At 48.1% G+C, this 20,236-nt stretch overlaps 1 protein-coding gene across 1 annotated transcript; it reads right to left on the reverse strand.

The window, feature by feature from the left end:
* Positions 1-2,875: 2,875 nt before the first annotated feature.
* On the reverse strand, positions 2,876-20,020 carry CLN6 (CLN6 transmembrane ER protein). The gene is made up of 7 exons (XM_074966620.1): positions 19,873-20,020; positions 16,708-16,822; positions 15,614-15,712; positions 12,511-12,699; positions 12,349-12,404; positions 9,275-9,397; positions 2,876-6,174 (listed from the first exon to the last, which is right to left on the reverse strand). The coding sequence occupies exons 1-7, from the start codon at positions 19,953-19,955 to the stop codon at positions 5,886-5,888; spliced, it is 954 nt and encodes a 317-aa protein (XP_074822721.1). The 5' UTR covers positions 19,956-20,020; the 3' UTR covers positions 2,876-5,885.
* Positions 20,021-20,236: the final 216 nt, after the last annotated feature.

A 20,236-nucleotide genomic window follows, 5' to 3' on the forward strand; every position in this document is an offset into this window, starting at 1 on the left:
GCAACAGCTGTTAATCAGATAGGCACACACACTCTGTTCTAATCAAAAGATTGCTCCTGCCACAAGCTTACAATTTCAGAATTCTTGAAGGAGTGTTTATAAAGGAGCAGGAAACCGGGGGCAGACTCTTCCTCTGTCTAATTTGCGGTCACCTTCAGCCTTAGGTCAGACTCAATAATGAAACAACTCCAGGTTGAGTATAAAAGGCTTGGTAATCCCCAATAGAGTGCAATGCACCTCATGCTGTGCTTAAATACCAACACTTAGAGACAAGCCCATAGAATCACTAATATCTAATGAGGTTGTTTAGAAGGGCAGAAGGGGGTATTTATTTATATATAATTCACTCTTGATAGGGTTTTGCTGCTGGGCAAGAGAGGAAGTTAGTTTTTGAATTGAGCGCTCTATGAGCAAATTGCAACAGGTTTTGCTCTGTAAATGATGTTGATGATTATATCCCGACTGGCCAGTTGTTCAAAAGGTGACTAGAATTAGTCTTGTCTGCTTTTAGGGTGTATAAAGGAGGATTGAAAGATGTGCTTGGTTTTGGGGTTTTTTTAACCATTGCAAAGGTGGCAGGTCTTATCTGCCCCTAAATGCTCTGTGGAAGTCTAGAGAGTTAGTAGATTTGACATCAGAGAAAGGGGAGGTGATTTTGAAACTGTTCAAAACAGACCAGAGAGTTTTAATATTTATTTCATGAAACCACTTGGAGCAAACATTCTTCAGGATTGAAAGTCCCCTTCCCAGCTCTCTGCTTAGGAAAACCCATAGATATATATTTCTAAGAAGATAGATAGATAGATAGATATAAATATAAAAATATAATATGGGGGGAGGGGTCAGAAAAAATATTGAAAGTGGAGGGAAGGGGTGGATCTATGTCCAGGCCTTTACTATACATTGTAAAGAAACACACAAAGCTACAGTCTCAGGGTTGGTTGAAAAACAGGAATTACTTTGAACAAAAAATGTTCAATTTTTTGTTTTTTCCCAACTTTTTGATGAAAACTTGAAACCAAACATGTATTTCTGTTCAAACTGGATGGAATCAAAATGCAAGTTTTCCCATGTTTTGTCCCCTTCCAAGCCCAGAGAAGGGCAAAAATCCAATATTTAAAATTAGTTTTGAATTGATCTGTGGAAAAATGGGAGTTTGAAGGATACAGAAATCGTCTGAGATGCCGTTTCATATTGTTCAAAAAGCTGTTTTTTGTGGAAAAAATGTAAGCAACATTTTCAACTGCCTCTCCGCTACACCCCCCCCCCTTACACTGAAGTGATAAGGAATTTAAGACCTCAAATGTAGCTGGTCTTTATCCATCCAGCTAAGGTTTTCAAACCAGTCTAAAGGAACCCTCAGAAGCCTGATGTTTCGAGCATGTCAGGCTACATACAGCATTGTGTGCAGGGTCTGAATATACTAAATGGTTTGGTGTTTCACCTGCAAAAGAGTGAATCTGAGCATCTGCCTCTCCCCTTGCCTATATGTTACCCACTTACATTGTAAGACTCTCAGTGCAGGAATGGTGTCATCTCGCCTGTTTGTACAGGCCCTCGGATGCTGTCAATGCTTTATAAAGAAAAATCTGGCAATCGCACAATGAACGAGTGGGGATGAGGCCCAGCCACCCAGGACCTTGTCTACGCTACAATTACAATTGAGCCTGTGACCTAGTAACAAAATATTTGCTTGATTGCAGCACATTTCCAATCTTTAGGCCAGTTCCAGCTGTGCTGCAAATTAGTCCTCTGGCTTGGTTGTACTTACAATGTACAGTAGATGGGCCCTTACGTTCTTTTAGGCCAAAGATCTTAAAATCATAGAAAGGTAAGAGAGGAAGGGACTTTAATAGATCATCTAGCCCAATCCCTGGAACTGAGGCAGGACTAAGTATTCTCTAGACCATCCCTGACAGGTGTTTGTCCAACCTGCTCTTAAAAATCTCCAGTGATGGAGATTCCACAACTCCCCTAGGTAATTTGTTCCATTGCTTACCTACCCTGACAGTTAGGAACTGTTTCCTAATGACTAACCTAAACCACCCTGGCTGCAATTTAAGCCCATTGTTACTTGTCCTATCCTGAGGTTAACTAGAACAATTTTTCTCCCTCCTCCGTGTAACCACCTTTTATGTACTTGAAAACTGTTATCATGTCCCCTCTGTCTTCTCTTCTCCAGACTAAACAAACTCAATTTTTTCAATCTTTCGTCCTGCATCATGTTTTCTAGACCTTTAATAATTTTTGTTGCCTTCCTCTGGACTTTCTCCAGTCTGTTCACATCTTTCCCAAAGTGTGGTGCCTAGAACTGGACAGTTGAGGCCTTATCAGTACTGAGTAAAGCAGAAGAATTTCTTCTCATGTCTTGCTTACAACACTCCTGCTAATACAGTGAGGTTCGCTTTTTTTGCAATATCATCGCACTGTGGACTCGTATTTAGTTTGTGATCCACTATGACCCCCAGATCCTTTTCTGCAGTACTCCTTCCTAGGCAGTCATTTCTATTTTGTATGTGTATTTGTGCAATTGATTATTCCTCTTTGCCTTTGTCCTTATTGAATTTCATCCGACTTATTTCAGACCATTTCTCCAGTTTGTGTTGATCATTTTGAATTCTAATCCTGTCTTCCAAACTACTTGTAAGTCCTCCCAGCTTGTTATCGTCTGCCAACTTCATAAGTGTACTCTCTATGCCACTATCCAAATCGTTTATGAAGATATTGGATAGAACCAGACCTAGGACCGATCTCTGGGGGACCCCACTCGATATGCCCTTCCCGCTTGACTGTGAACCACCACTGTGTGCTTTTTCCAACCAGCTGGGCACCCACCTCCCATAAAGAACAGAACTGGTTCAATAACTACTTCCAGCCATACACAAATGCTTTTATTTTGGGGTTTTTGTGAAGAACACTTCATTTACACTTGGGTTGTGCCACACTAGGGTGTAATACGATGTGACGGATATAAATAACAAGGATTTAGCCAAAGAATTCCAGGAGGTAAAAAACAGCTTTAGTTCATAAAGATTCTGCACACCTATTGCATTGTTTGCTACCTGAGTATCAGAAGAGAATTAATGAGTTGTGTTACAAAGGACATAAGGTGCGACAGACACCAGACTGGATGTAGCATGCAAAAATAATGGAGGAGCGTGGGTGAGTCACCAAAGTCCAGTACGTTCTACACTTGCCTAGACACTTTCCACTCAAGGGGTCATTAGATTGTGCTGGACAAGCTGCCAAATGCAACTGAATGTTCACTGAACAGGTCCCATTTTGGGGCGCCTGAAAAGAAACGCAGAACCAGGGAGCTGCCAGGTACAAGAACTGACGCCAGCGTCTCTTATCTTTGCAGGTTTGCCTGCTTCACATCACAGTTATCGGCAAGCTGCCCCGCCAACAAAATGAGTCTTCCCTTGAGCTCTGCGGAGCAAAGAAGCTGCAGAGAGACACCCTTTGGTCTTGATCCTGCGCGGCACTGAAGGTCGCCAAGCCTCGCTGCTACCAGCGGACGCAGATGGCGATCAGAACCTGGCAGGCTTGGAGAGCCCCGTGCCATGCTGCCAGGCAGGGGGAGATGCTGAAGAATTGGCAGATATGCATTGAAGTCCATCTCAGCTGTAGGTAGGTTAAAACCGAGCAGCGCTGGGTCATTCCTGCTTTATTTAGTTAAAGGCTTCCAGGAAGGGAAATCAAAGTCTGCATTAATACTGTATAACCTGAGAGTGAGGAAACAAAGGTAGGAGTTTGGGTGGGAGGGGAGATTAAAAGGATCCCTGGCTACTCCGGTCCTGTCCTGAGACGGGAATCTAGTCAAACCTATTCGTTAAATTCTCACTGAGTCAAGAAGCATATCAAGTCACAAGCGACACACTCAGCCTGCTAATGTTGCTGTGACTATCCTGACAGGTTATAGACGGCTACGGTGCAGGAGTTTCCTGAAACCTGGTACTATTTTTAAGCCTATAGTGACGTATTGTCAGTGGGGAACAGCTGAAGGGCACCTGCAGAGTAAGCAGGCAGCAGTGGAGAGGGGAGGGGTGCAGATAGAATCCGGCTACTGCACCAGTCCCCATACCAGGCAGGACCTGCAGCCCCCTCCCCTCCCCTCTGGGGGATGCCAGGGTCCAGGAGGGACCTGAGAAAGAGACCACTCCAGATACCAGCTCCTACCCTGCCTGGGAAGAGGATGAAGGGAGAGGAGTGAGCGGAAAGACCCAGGAGTACAAGCATGTGGGGAACAGCTGGGCTGGGGGGAAAAGATTAGGGTGAGTGGGGTGGAAATAGCTGGGTGAGGGAAGGGTTTGTGAGCCAGGTCATTAGCCCAGGGAGGTGTTTAACCCTTTGTGCAGGCCCCCTAGCCCCCAGTCCTGTCTAGCTCGGGGTGGTCCGATCAATCCTTCCTGGCCCTCATTGCTGTGGTGTTAGCCAGTCTCCCTCCCTGAGAGTGTTCAGCACAGTCGCAAAGTCCAAATCCACAATGGGCAGGAGGAACTAAAGCCAGTCCGCAAGAGTCACTGTGCATGGCAGCGGGATTCAGGGGGCAAAGGGGTGCTATCCCTTAAATCCTAACCCGCTGAGCACCTGTGATCAGAAACGCAGTGAGCTGCTAAACGCATCTGCTCTTTGGTTCCTGGTTCATGTTGCGGGGGTGTTTTCTGCTTTAAAGCAGCTGAGGAATGTGTAACTTACGGGTGCAAAGATGGTTAGTTTCACTTTCTCTCTCAGTTAACATTAACTGTGCACAATAGGAGAGCCTAGTGCATGGATTGGGGTGGTGAGACTGTGGCCATGGGTCTAAAATACACGAGTGCCCATGACCCCTGGTGTAAGTGGCACTCACAGTTGCAGCCCCTGTTCCAGGCTGGAAGAGCAGCCACCAAGTGTAGGCTGAACTGCCCTGCCCCCTCCAAGCCCCGTGCAGCCCCTTATGTGATGCCTTTGCGTAGTATGGGAGGAGGGGATGAATTCAATGATCCATGCCAAGATGTTGGATCGCTCGGCTGTGCCAGGCTCAGGGGAGGAGGGCTCTCTAAAGCAGGGGTTCTCAAACTTCACTGCACCACGACCCCCTTCTGACAATAAAAATTACTACACGACCCCAAGAGGGGGGACCAAAGCCTGAGCCCGCCCAAGCCCTCGCTGTCCTGGGTGGGAGGGCCAAAGCCAAAACCTGAGCCCTGCCACCCCGTGCGGGGGTGGGGGTGCCAAAACTGGGGCTTCAGCCCCGGGCAGGGGGGCCTGTAACCTGAGCCCCCACCACCTAGGGCTGAAGCCCTCAGTCTTCAGCTTTGGCCCCAGATGGTAGGCTCGGGCTTTGGCCCCGGACCCCAGCCAGTCTAACGCCAGCCTTGACGACCCCATTAAAATGGGGTTGCGACCTAAACTGTGGGTTGGGACCCCAAAGTGAGAACCGCTGCTCTAAAGTCATTGCATGCCATGTTCCAGAGGTCCAGGAATGAGAGCACTTCCCTCGTTCAGCTCAGAAAGGAAAGGCTGGCCCTTTACCAAAGACTGGGGGGAAATGCCCCACCGTGTGCTAGCTCAGGACAAGTTTTACTGTACAACAGGAGCCTGCCATTCTGCAGTCTGTTCGGATACCGACTGGAGTCTGTCAGCGCTCCCGCCAAGGTCAGTTATGTACCAGCATTGAACGCAAACTAGAACGTGTAGAATGGCAGCTTTGGAAAGTAACTTCCAACGCACTAGGGTAAGTATTTCACAGCGGACTTAACCCCTCCCCTCCAATTCAAACAAAGCCCCGCCCCCGGGTTGGGTTCGCGTACAGCACACGGTCCAGCTACCGCAGTCAGTAACTGATTTGAAACACACCCACATTAGGAAAAACGAGAGATCCACCGCTCCGAAGATATCGCCGCTTAAAAACCTTCCTTTGCCGAATGGAGATTGCTCAGGTGTAAGGTATAAAAGGCCCAGGGCTCTGGAATGTAAATGACGCCAGGATACTTCTTCCTGAGGATTTTGTCATTCCACAGCCAAACCACCCAAGCACCAATTAAGACCAATGTAGTAATGAAAGAGTAGAAGAGGAAGAGTCCGTTGCTGTCCAAGACCAGTCCTTTCCGTTTCTGGTGCATGACTAAAGCCATCATGGCAAAGAACGTAAAAATGTAGAGGATGAAAATCTGACCTTCTGTCACAAGATACCTGCAATGCAAAAATATCATTCATGCCTCTGTGACTACGCAGCAATCATAATCCTTAGCCTGTCTATAGCTATTGATGGATGGAAAGCACTTTGCGGGGAGACTTGGGACTTCCAGTGGGACCTGAGCAGCTACCTGTGTCTTGTACCATTGGAAAATCTTCCCCTTTACCAACACTAAGCTTCACGGTGAGTAACTGGTATTATGTAGTGCTGGGGAAACTGAGGCAGGGGATTAAGGGATTTCCCCAGAGGAAATCCATCAGAGTGGAGTATTTTTGGCTCCTAGTCTCATTCTCAAACCACTGCCTCATGCCTCTTCCCTATATTTCATACATGAACAGATGTTTTCAAATAAACATTCCCTCATGCAGCCATTGCAATGCCGGGAACTTGACAGTAACTGACTTTCATTGGCCAAGGTGAGGGAGAGTCCGAGCCGCATAAATTCTCAAAGTTAAATTTTAAAACTCTTTCCGCCTTACGATACTAGAACGCATTTGTTCAGCCAAAATGAAACTTAGCTGCAGGGCTGCGTCTTTACATTTGTCAGTTGTCAGGGTAATTCTCAATGTGGAAATTAGAAAACTATGTATTTTAAATCCGTTTTAATAACCAAAAGTTGTAACTGGTACCATAAGTAACTCAATGTGTTTGCCCGCCTTGTTCAGAATGTGATTTTAAAACTGGCCATCTCTCTTCCCACCTGACTAGATTCTAGCTTCAACATGACGGATGAGTGAGAGTGCAACACACAGGGCAGAAGCTGATTGGCTGGGAGGTTCAATAGGACACTTTACACTTGAGACTTGTCTAGACTAAGGAAATTGGCACCAGTGTAACTATACTATAATATAAATATCTCCTCACTCTTGTATAGCTTTACAATATACCGTTCACCCTATTTTACAGATGGGGAAACTGAGGCACATAGATGGGAGGTGGCTTGCCCAAGGTCCCAGCGAGCCAGTAGCTGAGCTGGGAATAGAACCCAGGTCTCCGGAGTCCCAGTTTTACTCTCAATCCACGAGGCCCCAGTACTTACGTTGTGAGGTAGTCACTCCAATGCAAACCCTGATGCAGATGTGCTGCACCTGTGCAAACAGATCTTGCCCAAGTGTGATTTGGCAGAGCAGATTGTACCAGTGCACCAGACTTGCACTGGTGCATCATGTATACACTGAGGATTTGCACTGCTGTGGTCTCATCAGTGCAAAGCCTGCAGGATAGACAGGGCATTAGCGATTGTAGAGGTTGGGCCATGAGAGGCAGAAGTTTGTTTTTTAAAAGGGGTGGCTGGCATTTTTCATGAATGCCATAAATCCAACTTTTTTGTGGGGGCATTTATAGTGCTCCATATCTCTCCTATCTAGTCATGCCCTGGTTCTTGGTGTGAATCAATATGAAGCTGTGTACTACGATCCAGGAGAGACTTAGAGATGCCAGCAAAGTGAATCAGGAAAATTGGAAACTAACTGGAGGCTTTATAGAACAGCTCTTAATTAATAGATCACAGTGGGACAGGCAGGACAGAGCCAAACCAGAATGATAAAATGGGTTACTGCTTACAGAGATCTGAACCAAAAAGGGAACTGAGAGGAGGGAGAAGTGAAGGAATTAAGCTCCCCCTGGCTTTTAAATCTTTTCCATTCCTAAATACATAAAAGAACAGGAATTGCAGAACTCCAGGCTGATGTAGTTAAAGGAAATTAGAATGGGGTAACTGAGAGTTGGCTAAACCATTAAGCTGATTTGACTATAAAAAATTAATTTAGTGTATGAAATACAATCTTGGCAGGGGGCAGAGATCTGGATAAGAGAGAACATAATCTCTGAAGACAAATGACAAGCTCTTTGGTCGCCATCAGGGAAAGCATTTGGAAAGAGGAGAATAATGAAAATGGGAAATAAATAAGCCCTTTCTCCAAAGGCTATTCCAGCTAAGGAGGCAGAGCAGGAAAGCAGCATGCAGATGAAGAGGACTTGTATTTATATATTAAAAAGCCTAGATGACTGATAAAAGGGGATTTCCATTATTATAAATAACTTTGGATGATTATTGTTGATTGACTTGCACAGGAAAGGTGAATATTCCTAGAAGTTGCATGGAACACAGCGTGCTCCAGGCTCTACAGATTGTGCATACGGCAAATAAAATCAAGGCTGAACATCCGAAGTCGAGAGATCATAATAATCTCACTTGAATACTCCTAGGGGATGGTGAGATGGTGAAGTAGCATTCAGTGTTTTTCATGCTAACCAGGCGGATTTACGGTGTAGGCTGGGATCGGCTGCTGACCCGAAAGTCTGGTGTAGTCATGGGCATAGTCTCCGGGTACCTGCGTACTGCAGCTGGGAGCAGGTCTCCCAGCCTGGCTAGACAGACTCAAGCTAGCGTGCTAAAAAGAGCAATGTGGACACTGCGACTTAGGCTGGTGCTCGGGCTCTCAAGTCCAGCTAACGCCCCAAAGGCCTGCCAGCCTGAGCTGGCACGGCCAAGCTATTGTTCTTGTGCTAGTCTGAGTCTGTTCAGCTGGGCTGCAAGGCTCACTCCCAGCGGCAGGGCAGCCAGACCCTACCGGGGGGGGGGTGGGTGGGTGTAAGAGATGCTGTATTGTTGATCCCATGTGGTGATGTAAGCTGCCCCTTAGGAAGGAGAGGTGACTGACAGCCCACTAGCTCCAAAGCAAAGGTTCTGATGCAGAAAGCAGGTCCTGGATGTTAAGTCATTTGTAAGCTCCTCCAGGCCAGCTCTGTCTGCCAGGAATGCCAACTTCTCCATGGCATCTCATGGTAAAGGAATTTTCACTTCCCCCACCGCACCCACCAATTTGCTTTTCCCACCAGAGAGCTGAACTGCTGGACACTGCCTGTCCCAGAGCCTCTGTCCCCAGAATAGCTGATGTGAGACCCACCAGCGTGTCTCCCACCCTGCTCTGAGGGGCACAGTCTCATACAGAGGCGGTCTTATGCAGTGCCAGTTACTGTACCAGCTCGGTTCTCATTACCTATTCTCTGAGCCATCTAGTCACGTGCATCATTATTCAAACATCCGCTAGTTTTCTATGTCCCTTACCTGCACATGGAGCTTAGCTAACTTACCAGTAATAAAGGCCGCTTGGCCCCATAAGCAGCAAGGCGGCTAATGGCATTCTGCTCTCTTCTTTAATGGGTGTGAAGCAGCCGGTAAAATATATAAAGAGTATGAGAAAGAAAGGAATATACCTGTGACAGGAGAAGAAAGCTGTGGTCAGGTTGCTAGTAACGAAAACCCCATTCTAGCACACCGGCTTGAGACAGACATGGGACGACTCCTTTCACAGGGTACGTCTCGACTGCAACCCCCCCCACCAACACACCCACGGCAGCAACTCAGAGCCAGGGTCTACAGTCTTGGGCTGGTGGGGCTCACGCTCTGGGGCTAAAAACAGCCGGGTAGGCCTATTCCGAGCCAAGGCTGAAGAGCTGTTCTCCATGTCAGAGTCTGAACGTAGTTCTGAGGCTTTTCACAACCTTCCAAAGCCGAGTTAGTTTGCAAGGGCTGAAACCCTTTACTCTGCAGCTACAGATTTGCCTCAGACTCTGGCTACCATCAGCTAGTTCCCTGGGCCAAACCTAGGAATCCTTTTGGCAAATGAAATTGAGTGAGGCTAACGGGGGCCACTTCCGGTGAACCCACGAACTGGCCAAGGCCTGTGCTGAAGTGGCTAGCTGGAAACACTGCACCAATGGGAAGGCGTGGTCTGCATTCAGGGTCATGCCACTGTGTTGATTGTAATGCTACAGCCCCCTCTGTTGTGGTCACCGCTGTAGCCACAAGATTACAGCTGTGCGGATAAGAGATGCAAAGTGCTGGCAATGCCTGGCACTGAGTTATTGTATATGGGGTGCGTGCAAAGTGCTTTCAAAGGAAAATAGACGTCCTTGCCTCTCAAAGGACAAGCAAGAGTTTGCTGATTAGTAAGTGATGCAAGTTCCCCATCTGACACTTGCATTTTTTGCACCGTCTGGCTTGATAGGATGCGTAGGGACTTTATTAAAAAAATTGAGCCACTTGGAAAGACAGCGTTTAAAAAGCCGGGCATCACTGGGCAGAGCCAGTCTGGGGTTTAAACAGACTGAATGAGCCTTGGTTAAGGGCCAGCTGACTTGTGTTCCTTAAGACAAACTGACTTTGCTTGTTTCACAGATCTAGCCCTAACGAGTACTGCAGGGACGTGACAATAGCTTGTGGGTGAAAGTATTTATATTTGCAGCGTTCAAGGAGGCCTCATGCCATTTTTGCAGTAGAGACACTATGGGGTCCATGCTAAAATCCACTGCCAGGACAAAATGCACACAGAGCAGTGACTGTTTCTCTCAGGAATGGGGGCTGCTCATATCTAGAGCCCTGAAAATCCGTTTTATATCCGTGGGCCATTTCTGCGGACACCAGCGTGGATGCGGATACGCATTTTGTATCCGTGCAGGGCTCTGATGGTAAGAGCAGGTGGGCAGCTGTGGGGAGCTGCAGCGGATCCTCCACCTGCCCTGGGCGGAAGGCCTGGGGGGTAGGGACAGGGGCTGCTCGGGCCCTACGCCCAGGGCAGATGGACGGTCTGCTGCGGCTCCCCACAGATGCCTGCCTGGCTCGTATCATGACTGGGCTGTGGCTCCGAGCCGCCCCTCTGGCAGAGCTGGGTTGAGGAGAGCCACGCTGGCAGCTGTGGGGAGCCTGGGTCCCTCAACCTGCCCTGGGCGGGGGCCTGCTCAGGCAAGGTTATTGCTACTGCAGTGCCAGCCAAAACGTATTGCACTGTGGAGGATTTTGTGGAATTTCTGTGTTCCTTTGAAGACAGCAAGACCCCCATTCGCACCATGTGCAAGGGTGAGTCACAGTTTTACTCAGCAGTCCTGTCCTTTCTCTAATAACAGCCAGCAGTTCTTTGTGATCATGTGAACTGAAACACAACGGATTTGAGAGCGGATGGATGCAAGCCTGACCGGTGAGTTGCTAGTGAGGTTACTGAGCGTCTATATGGCATAAGAGATGGGAACTAGCTTAAGGAAAAACTGGTCAGGGAGTTTCACTAATGAACTGACACAGGGGAGTTTCATTTTGGAGTAAAGACGTCGATCGGTTCATGCCTTCAGGGGCTGTAGCACTGGTAGGCAGAGGGTTTAATAGCAGACGTGTACGGTGGGAAAGGATCTTGAGAGGTCATCTAGTCATGCTGAGGCAGGACCTGCAACTCCTTGAGCAGTTGCGCCTGCTGTTACTGAGCCTGTTTGGTCCTAGATTTGCCTCGTGAAAAACCAAGATTGATGCTGAGCGAACCCGGCTGCCTGGGCCAAGCCGTGGAGGCTCCGCACCATTCGGCAATAACTCTGACACAGGGCAAGCTGGGTTGGGAAATGCACTAGTTCCCAGGCCCGGCAGCGACTCGACTACTGCAGATGCATAGTCCTTGTGTTGTTCCATGGCAACTGCCTCTGGCCAGCTGAAGGAGCAAAGTCCAACCTTACTCACAAAGGGGAAGGGCTACACTGTAATTAAAACCCGTAGCAGGCCTGTGCCAGCCGCCTCAGGCTTGCGGGGCAGTTTCGTTGCTGTGCAGACTGCGAGGCGCAGGCTACAGCCCGACCTCTGGGACTCCTCGCAGGTCCTAGAGGCTGGACTCCACTGGATGTCTACACTGCTGTTAAACAGCCCTGCGAGCCCGAGCCAGCTGGCACAGGCGTCTAACTGCAGTGTAGACATGCCCCAGTGGGACACCCCTGGAGTGGAAGAACATTAAAAGGGGAAAAAGACGAGAGACAGTGAGCCTGCAGAATCCTGACCGGTGCCTGCAAGGATGCTCCTCGTCCTAAGAGCCCTACACAGCTGCCCATTTCAAGGGCCCCAAGTGCTCATCCTATATAGAAAATAGCATGGCTCTGAACAGAGTCCTCCTGCTGTCAAGAACACAGAGTGGTCTGGAATTGTGGACAGAGGAAGGATAGCGACAGGGACAAAGTGAAAATGGCTGGGGCAGTTTTCCAAAGGGATGGCTTGTGCTACTGGCACCTGCTATGGGAATGTACCTACCCAGGTCTCCTAGAGTGTGTGCTTTATTCTGCGTCCTACGAGCTGCGAACAGAACAGATTTATCTCCTGCCACGTTTTGCGGCTCTCAGACACGCTGTAAATCACTTACCACATTGAATGCCCTAAGTATTCATCGTAGTAGTACAGCAGCTCAAAAGAATCAATCTGCAACGGAATGAAGCAGGGTTAGAATGGCATGCAGGGGCGTTACCGTAGTACACAAAACCAGGCAGCTTAAAACCAATGCTGCTGCACACCCCAGCGTCCTTACCAGCGTCTCCGGCTTGAGGTTTTTGATGATTGGGTTCTCTCTTACGGACAGATGGTGCTGGTACCCGCTGAAAATCAAACGGTGGTTGACGGAGTCGCCCACCAGATGGATGCTCGCTCCCATGACAAACACGATGATGCTGACGTAGACCACTGATCTGGGCAGGGTCTTAGGGGACCTTTCAATGAGCTGCAATTCAAGGGGCTGGTTAGGGGTGTCTGAACCAGAAAGCAGAAGATAGAAACAGAGGGGAAATAAAACACGATCGAGTCTAGCCACTGTAAAAAGCCAGCTTTAAGTCTTTGTCCATCCCCTCCCCAACAAGTAAGTTATTCCACACAACATTGCAAACTGCATGTCGCCTTAGCAGATCAGAGCCGTGGTCCGTCCAGTCCTGTATCCTGTCAGATGCTCCCCTGAGGCATTCCTTGCATCTTCCGCTGGACAATTATAGAACCCACTACCCAGAGGAGAAGCTGTTTCCTAACTCCCCCTATTGCCGTATCAGGGATGCAGATAGCTCAGGGGACCAAAGAAACGGGTTTTATTTATTTATAATTTTGATAGGAAAAATAAATAAATCACCTTATTTTTAGCCTCAAACCTGACAGCCCATCCTTAACTGCACCAGCACTGCAACTAAGTCAATGATTCAAAATAGTACGCAAAGCTATTGATTTATTCATCAGCCATGAGCAAAAGCACGATTCCTAAGAAGAAAAACGGCTGTGGCTTTCTGTCGTTCGTGCTCTGAGCAGCATAATGATTCTGTCTGAAAGCCTCTTTGTGCTCTCCAGTGGTGAGTGTCACCTCCAGCAAGGCTCCAAGTTACCGTATGATGCTCTAACTCCTCCTTCAATTCGTGCAGACGTCTGCTGGACTATACTCTCTGCTGAACTGTGTTCTGAGGAGTTTGACTCGTTTTTCTCTATACTTCAGGTTATTAGTTGTTTCTGAAGGTGAAGCTTCCTTTACTCTGCACTAATGTAAGGGAAAAATCAAAGCACCGTATCAAATTGCTTGGTGAATTCAATAACCCTTTGCTACCAGCAGCCAAGCTGAACTTTATGGGTGAAATTCTCCTCTGCGTGGGAACCTGCCCACGACCATGTGTGTATTCTACTCAAGCTCTTATGGCCCAATCCTTGGGGTGGGGCAATCACTAGCATCTTGTGCAGGTCCTCTGCCCAGGGCTGAATTTCACCCCAGAAAGGACAATTCAGTAACAGAGACGTCAAAGCAGCACGAATGCCCCGAATTGGATTATCAGTGGCTTCCACAGCAGGGAGGCTTCTAGACTGCATTAATTTGACCTTCAATGCTTTGGGAGACTGGGATCAAGGGCCTAAAGGAAAACATTGGAGTGGCTGCAAATCCGACTGACTTTTGGAACAGTTTCACCTCCTGACCGAAAGCATTCTTGGCTTCTCTCTAGTGCTGGTTGAAGAGCTAAACTCCACCAAAGGTCAGTTCTCAAGACTAGTTTTGATAAGGGTGCTTCACATGGAAACACAGCTGATCATCTCCATAGCTCTGGCTGTGTTCTCCTTCCTAGCTTGGAAAAATCAGCTACAATGGTCTTCTGCCTGCCCTTTTCTCTGCTGCCAATAATAAGCTTCTTAGCAGAAGTTTTTCAAAAGATAGTAATAATCAAGACAATCTATTTTTAAAGTTTAGCTTTCAATTGATTTTTTATAATGACTTAATGAATGTCAGAAAGAGGGGTTCAGAGGTGAGCAACACGGATAAGAGCCAAGCAAAAATCTTCCAACCGAAGACAGATGGAAAAGATAGGGGCTGTATTGTAGAAGACAAATGAGAGAAGACATGATAAAGGTATACTAAATAATGAATGACCTAGAGATGTTGGGTTGGACATTCCTATTCATCCTTTCATAAAATTCCAAGAAGATATCCAATTAAATTGAAAGGCCAGAAAGCGAAAACTGATGGAAGGACACACTTTCTCACCTGATGCTTTGTTACCCTATGGTACTCTCAGCCACAAGATACCATTGCAGCCAAGAGCTTAACAAGATTCAGAAAGGGATTGGACATTGGTGTGAATAACACATATCCAAGGTAAGGATTTACAAAAAAAATTTTTGGAAGGGCATAATTCACTCCAGGGCATAATTCAATTTCTAACTAGTAAGGTTGAGCACAAAATGTTCACAGCTGCTTACTGCAGGGCTTCTTGCGTGTTCTGATTGGGAGAAGCTTTCTGAGAGTAGAGGGCTCTTTACTGTAGCTGACAAAGACATACGATCCAATGGCTGGAAGCTAAAGCTAGAAAAATTCAGGCTTGAGATAAGATGCAAACTTTTCCCCATTTGGGTAATTAACCACTGGAACAATTAACCTCTGGATATAGTGGATTCTCCAACACCTGAAGTCTTAACTCAAGACTGGATGCCTTAAGTTTACCTAGAAGTTATTGGGCTGATGCAAAAATTACTGGATGAAACTCTCTGGTTTGTGTTATACAGGAAGTCAGACTAGAGCTAATCCTAGTGGGCCATTCTGGCTTTACATCTATGAAACCATCCACTGAAGCTTCTGATTTTGACCACCGTCAGAGACAGGCTACTGAACTCAATGGGACCATGGGTCTGATACAGTGCGGCACTTTGTATGTTCCTATGAACAGGCAGAGGGGAAACCAACCTGGAGGTACAGTTCATGATAGGCGGGGAAATTAATAAGAATGAGAAGTGCTACCCCCACACAGCGATGAAAGGATCAAATCCGTCCCTGATCATTGGCCCAGGGCTTGGACAAGTTACTGACAATGAAAACATTTCTACCCAACCGCTAAAAATGTTTCTAGCCTCAGCAGGTCAGAAGACAAATGAACTTTACAGTTACCTCAGGCTGGTTAACATCTTGTTCTTTAAAAGTTGCCATTTTTTCCCCCATAAGCATTTCAGAGTAGTTCTACCCTGGGTGGAACTGGCCCCTGGCAAGGGATTTCTGAATTTGAGCAGGGTTGTTATGCATACTCTCCCTCAAGATTTCCTGCAGCAAAACCTCTTGTCTTTGGAGGTTTTGCCCATACCCAGTGTTTGTTTCAAAAATGTAACGTCCATGCTTTGAGGTTTACCTTTAAAAGAAGAAATGGTGTGATAACATTGTAAGCCATATGAAAATAATCTCCTGCACTAGGTTTGTTTAATGGAAACCACTCTAAAGGTAGAATAATCTGAGGAGAGAAGAAAAACAAAATGTCAGTAAGCCTTCAAATACCTTGCCTGTAATGTAGAGCAGGCAACGGATTTAAATACAAGTATTGCATGATATTTATAACTTTTATCTGCAGCCCACGGTGACTGGCTGAATGTTTAGTGATTACAAGAAAGAGAATGAGTTTTGGTGTGCAGTCACATCCCATCCCAACTGATTGTCTTGGCTTTGACTAGCTGTTAATGAAGTAAACCCAGTTGACTATCAATTTTCCAGAGACATTTTCTGATTTATATTAAGCCTCCATAAAACTGGAACTTTGAAATAAGATGAGAACACACTGCTCTTTCTCCTCCTTATCCACTTACTCCTACAACAATGCCAAAAGCTAATGCTGTTAATTTGCATGGCTGGTTGTTAAGAAGCCCATTCCAAATCCATTGTTTATTTAATACACTCTGTAGGCTTCCCGGCACTGGGGTCATCTTCAATCATGTAGCCCAACAAAAATTACAGCTTGAAAGTGAAAACCAGTCAGCCATAATAGATAGATGGGATTTTTGCTCTCAGACATGGCAGTTCCTGGAGGTGGGCACAATGTACTGTGTATTAGTGACAGATGCTACCAGCCTCTCCATTTAATTTTGATGCAGGGAAGCTGGTACTGAGATAAGACCAAACTTCTGAGGTTTCTGCTCTGCCAAGTAAGCAGTATAGTTAGCACCAGTCACTGAAACTCAGGCAACAGCAATAGCACCATGATGACAATGATACGCAATCAAAGACCATCCCTAGAGAACAGAGAAGATGCAATTTAAGTTGTTCTGGCAGACGTAGGATTTAGACCTTGGGGTTCCAGTGTGCAGGGATAATTCTCTGTGCTTAGCTAACATAGTTCCACTAATTTTACCCACTGCTCCTTGGACTGCTCAAAATCTCTTCCTTCTACATCCTCCTACACCCTTTGTGTTGCCCTCAGCTGACTGGCACTGCCAGCTAAGCTGTCCTACTCACCATAGCTATTGGACGGCCAAAGTCCAACACCCAGTTCTGTAGAGTGAAGTAGAACCACAGGTCAAAATGAAACTGAGAAGTCTTAAACGTGTCTTCATTCTTGGCTGACCCATGCCTATTAACGAGATAGGAGAGACAACCTCAGCCCTTTATGTTTCCAGAAGGTCACTTTCTTGACAGTAATGGGAAGAAAATACCCTTTAGTCCTGCACTTTAAGAAGGCTCCATTTTAATAAGATATGAATGGGTTGTGGAAGAGCAGGCTGGGGAACACCTGCTTTGAGACTCCTGCTGGGGATGAGACGTGTGAGTGAGAGCTCCAAGCAGCTTGTTGGATGGGGGCAATAGGTTAAAAACTTAGGTGGCTTTGCAATGCCTACCAGCAGAAACCTAGGTGCCTAGGAGACTTTGAGCACCAGCTGAGCAGTGGTGCCTAAATGTCTGACTTAAGCACCTAACCCCAGGTCACACAACAGATCACTGGAGAAGCTGGGACTGAAACCCAGGGGTATGGACGCCCAGTTCAGTGCCCTATCCCCTGGACCCCACTGCTTCTCTTACGCTTTGCTGTGTGACAAAGCAGCTCCGTTGAACTGCGCTCTGAGGAACAAGCAAAGGTTAAAATCCTTGGTTGAGAGGCAGTACAGAAATGCAAAGCACTATTCATCAAAAGCAACAAACACTTGTGAAAAAAAATTACTGGCTAAAAATAAGCATGTATGCCGTTTTTTGGGGAACGTGTTTATTTTAAGTGTTGAACGAAATACAACTATTTTTAAACTTTGCATGACAAAGCCTTACTCCCCCAGCAATTTCTCTCCTCCTTTGCAGCCCAATGCCACTCGAATGGCAAAAGAAATGGTGCGACTTTGGAAATGTGTCCACCTTTATTTTCTAATTTAGGGGTTATTGTTCTCTCCGTCTGCCTGTGCAAACTCCCGTTAGCATGCCTTGTGATCCAACTCCCACTGAAGTAACGGGAGTCTTCCCCTTGAATGCAACAGCTGGATCAGGCCTTTGTGCACCTAGAGGTAAACAGCAGCTTTACATTAATGTCACTGTTCTGAAACCTATTGCCCTTGAGACTGTTTCGAGAGATCAAATGCTAAAATATTATCTAATGTTGAAGCTTAGTTCTTAGCCCGTCCAGCTCACAATGGCTGACAGTTGTCTTACAAAGGGGCATATTCTAAACAAGCTGCAATACAGAAAGAGTGATGGTATTGGAAAGGAAATCTAATGTTATAAAAGCTTTTTCTTCTTTACAGTAGCCAGTGGTCCTGTGAGACTTTGGGCTTGTCTACACGTAAGAGGCTGCAGTAGCGCTTCAGGGAAGACACCACCTATGCCGACAGGAGGGGTTATCCCAGTGGCATGGGTACTCCACCTCCCTGAGAGGCGACTTCTCCTGTCGACCTAGAGCTGTCTATGCCAGGGGTTAGGTCAATTTAACTGTGTTACTCGGGGATGTGGATTTTTTAACAATTATCCTGATCTAATTTCTTAGTATCAGAAGGGTCGCCGTGTTAGTCTGGATCTGTGCAAGCGGCAAAGAGTCCTGTGGCACCTTATAGACTAACAGACGTACTGGAGCATACGCTTTTGTGGGTGAATACCCACTTTGTGTATGCATCCGATGAAGTGGGTATTCATCCACGAAAGCTTATGCTCCAGTACGTCTGTTAGTCTATAAGGTGCCCCAGGACTCTTTGCCGCTAATTTCCTAGTGTAGATCAGGTCTTCGTTAATAAAATGGCCCATCCTTTTCATCCGTTCTCCAGCTGGAGAGGAGATGCTTCGCTGAGTTCAATATGTACACTTCTTCTGTGCCCCAGATCTAGTGTCACAAAGGAAGTATGGATCCTTGGGCTTGATTCTTTTATTTGTTGCAATATTTATCTGTCCCGAGTGTTCCCCTGACTGGTGGTATCTATATAAGAGATTTATTACCCACATAGTGCCAGAGGCCTCCAGGACTCTTCAAAGGTAAAAAAGTGAGGTAAAGAGTGAAATTTTCAAAAGCAAGTAAGCAGTTTAGGAACTTAAATCTTATTGGCACCAGTGACTACTTAGGCTCCTAATTCTCATAGATGCTTTTAAAACTTCTACCTAAGATCTCTGGTGCAAGGAAAGTAGGATTTAATATATACAGACAAGTAACGGTGACTATTATTTGGGAAGAAAAAGACAGGAGTGGACAGATCAGTAGGGTGACAGAACAAGAGGAGGGGGAAAGCAAAAGGCCCTTTTAGATTTACTTTTGATACTTTGCACAGCAGAAGGTGGGGGAATGTTCGTCTTGTTTCTTGTGTATTCCTAGGCTGGCCCTGCGACAGGCTGGGGGCTGCTCTTCCTGAGGGTGTCTGAGTGTATTTTGGGGCAACGCTGGAACGATTATCTAGGGCTCTTTAGGAGGAAAGGAGCGTTGTTTCCGCCGGGAGGAGGAGAGTATTTTCCTGGTGGATTAGGCAAGCTGGGAGCTGTGCAGACCTGGAGGAATCAGCCAGACCTTGGGGATTAAAGAGAGTGCTGCTGATTCACTAACCACGCATAAAGTGCACGCAGGGCCTGCGCCTCTGCGAACCAGAGCGAGAGCGGACCAGGGCCTGCTGTACTAGACCCTTGCACCATGAGCCCGGGCGGTTAGTCGCCGCGCCGGAAGGAAAGGCAGGAGCAGCGAAACGGGGGCAACAATTGCTGCAGTGAAGAGCTTAGGCGGTGGGGGCTGCCCGCGGGGCCCGCCCGGGCCGGACAGGAGCGGAAGGGGGATTCGCGGCTCTGAAGCAGCGAGCAGGGCGCAGACCGGGACCCGCAGGCTGGAGCAGGGGGCGGTACATGGGGCGGGGCGCGCCCCAAGCATTGGCCTCCCTGCCCGGTCACACCGAGCGGGCTGATCCCCGCCTCCCGTGCAAACGAGCCAGGCGCCCGGGCTTTCCGGAACCTGCCCTCGCCAGGTGGCCGCAGCGCACGGCTCGGGGCCAGGCGGCTCCCCCCCGCGCCCGGCTCGCCCGCGGCGCGCGGCCAGGCGGCTCTCCCCCGCGACGCCCGGCTCGCCCGCGGCCAGACGGCTCCCCCCCGCGCCCGGCTCCCGCGCGGCCAGGCGGCCCCCCCCCGCGCCCGGCTCCCCCGCGCCCATCTCCCGGGGCGGCCGGGGGACGCGCTCACCTGCCCTGGTACAAGGACCCGCCCGGCTGCTGGGAGCCCGGGGCCGCCGGCGGGAACTGCCGCCTCCGCGCCGAGCCCTGCATGTGCCCGGCTCGCTGGCCGCTCCGCGTCCCGTCGCATCTGCCTCGGCTGCAGCCCGGGGCTCCGTGCGCCCGCCCCAGAGGGAGGGTGACGGGGCGGGAGGCGGGGCGTCGTTGGGGAAGGAGGGCGGGGGGAGGACGCTGGCTGGCCGGCAAGCCGGGGGGGCGGGGGTGAAATGCAGCCGCTGCCTGCGCTCGGATTGGCCCCCAGGACTCCTGGGTCCTATCCCTGGCTCTGTCACGACCACGGAGCCAGCCTGAGCTTGGGCCGGGCCCCCTCTGTC

Source organism: Natator depressus, chromosome 10 (assembly GCF_965152275.1).
Source record: "Natator depressus isolate rNatDep1 chromosome 10, rNatDep2.hap1, whole genome shotgun sequence".
Classification (NCBI taxonomy): Eukaryota; Metazoa; Chordata; order Testudines; family Cheloniidae; genus Natator; species Natator depressus.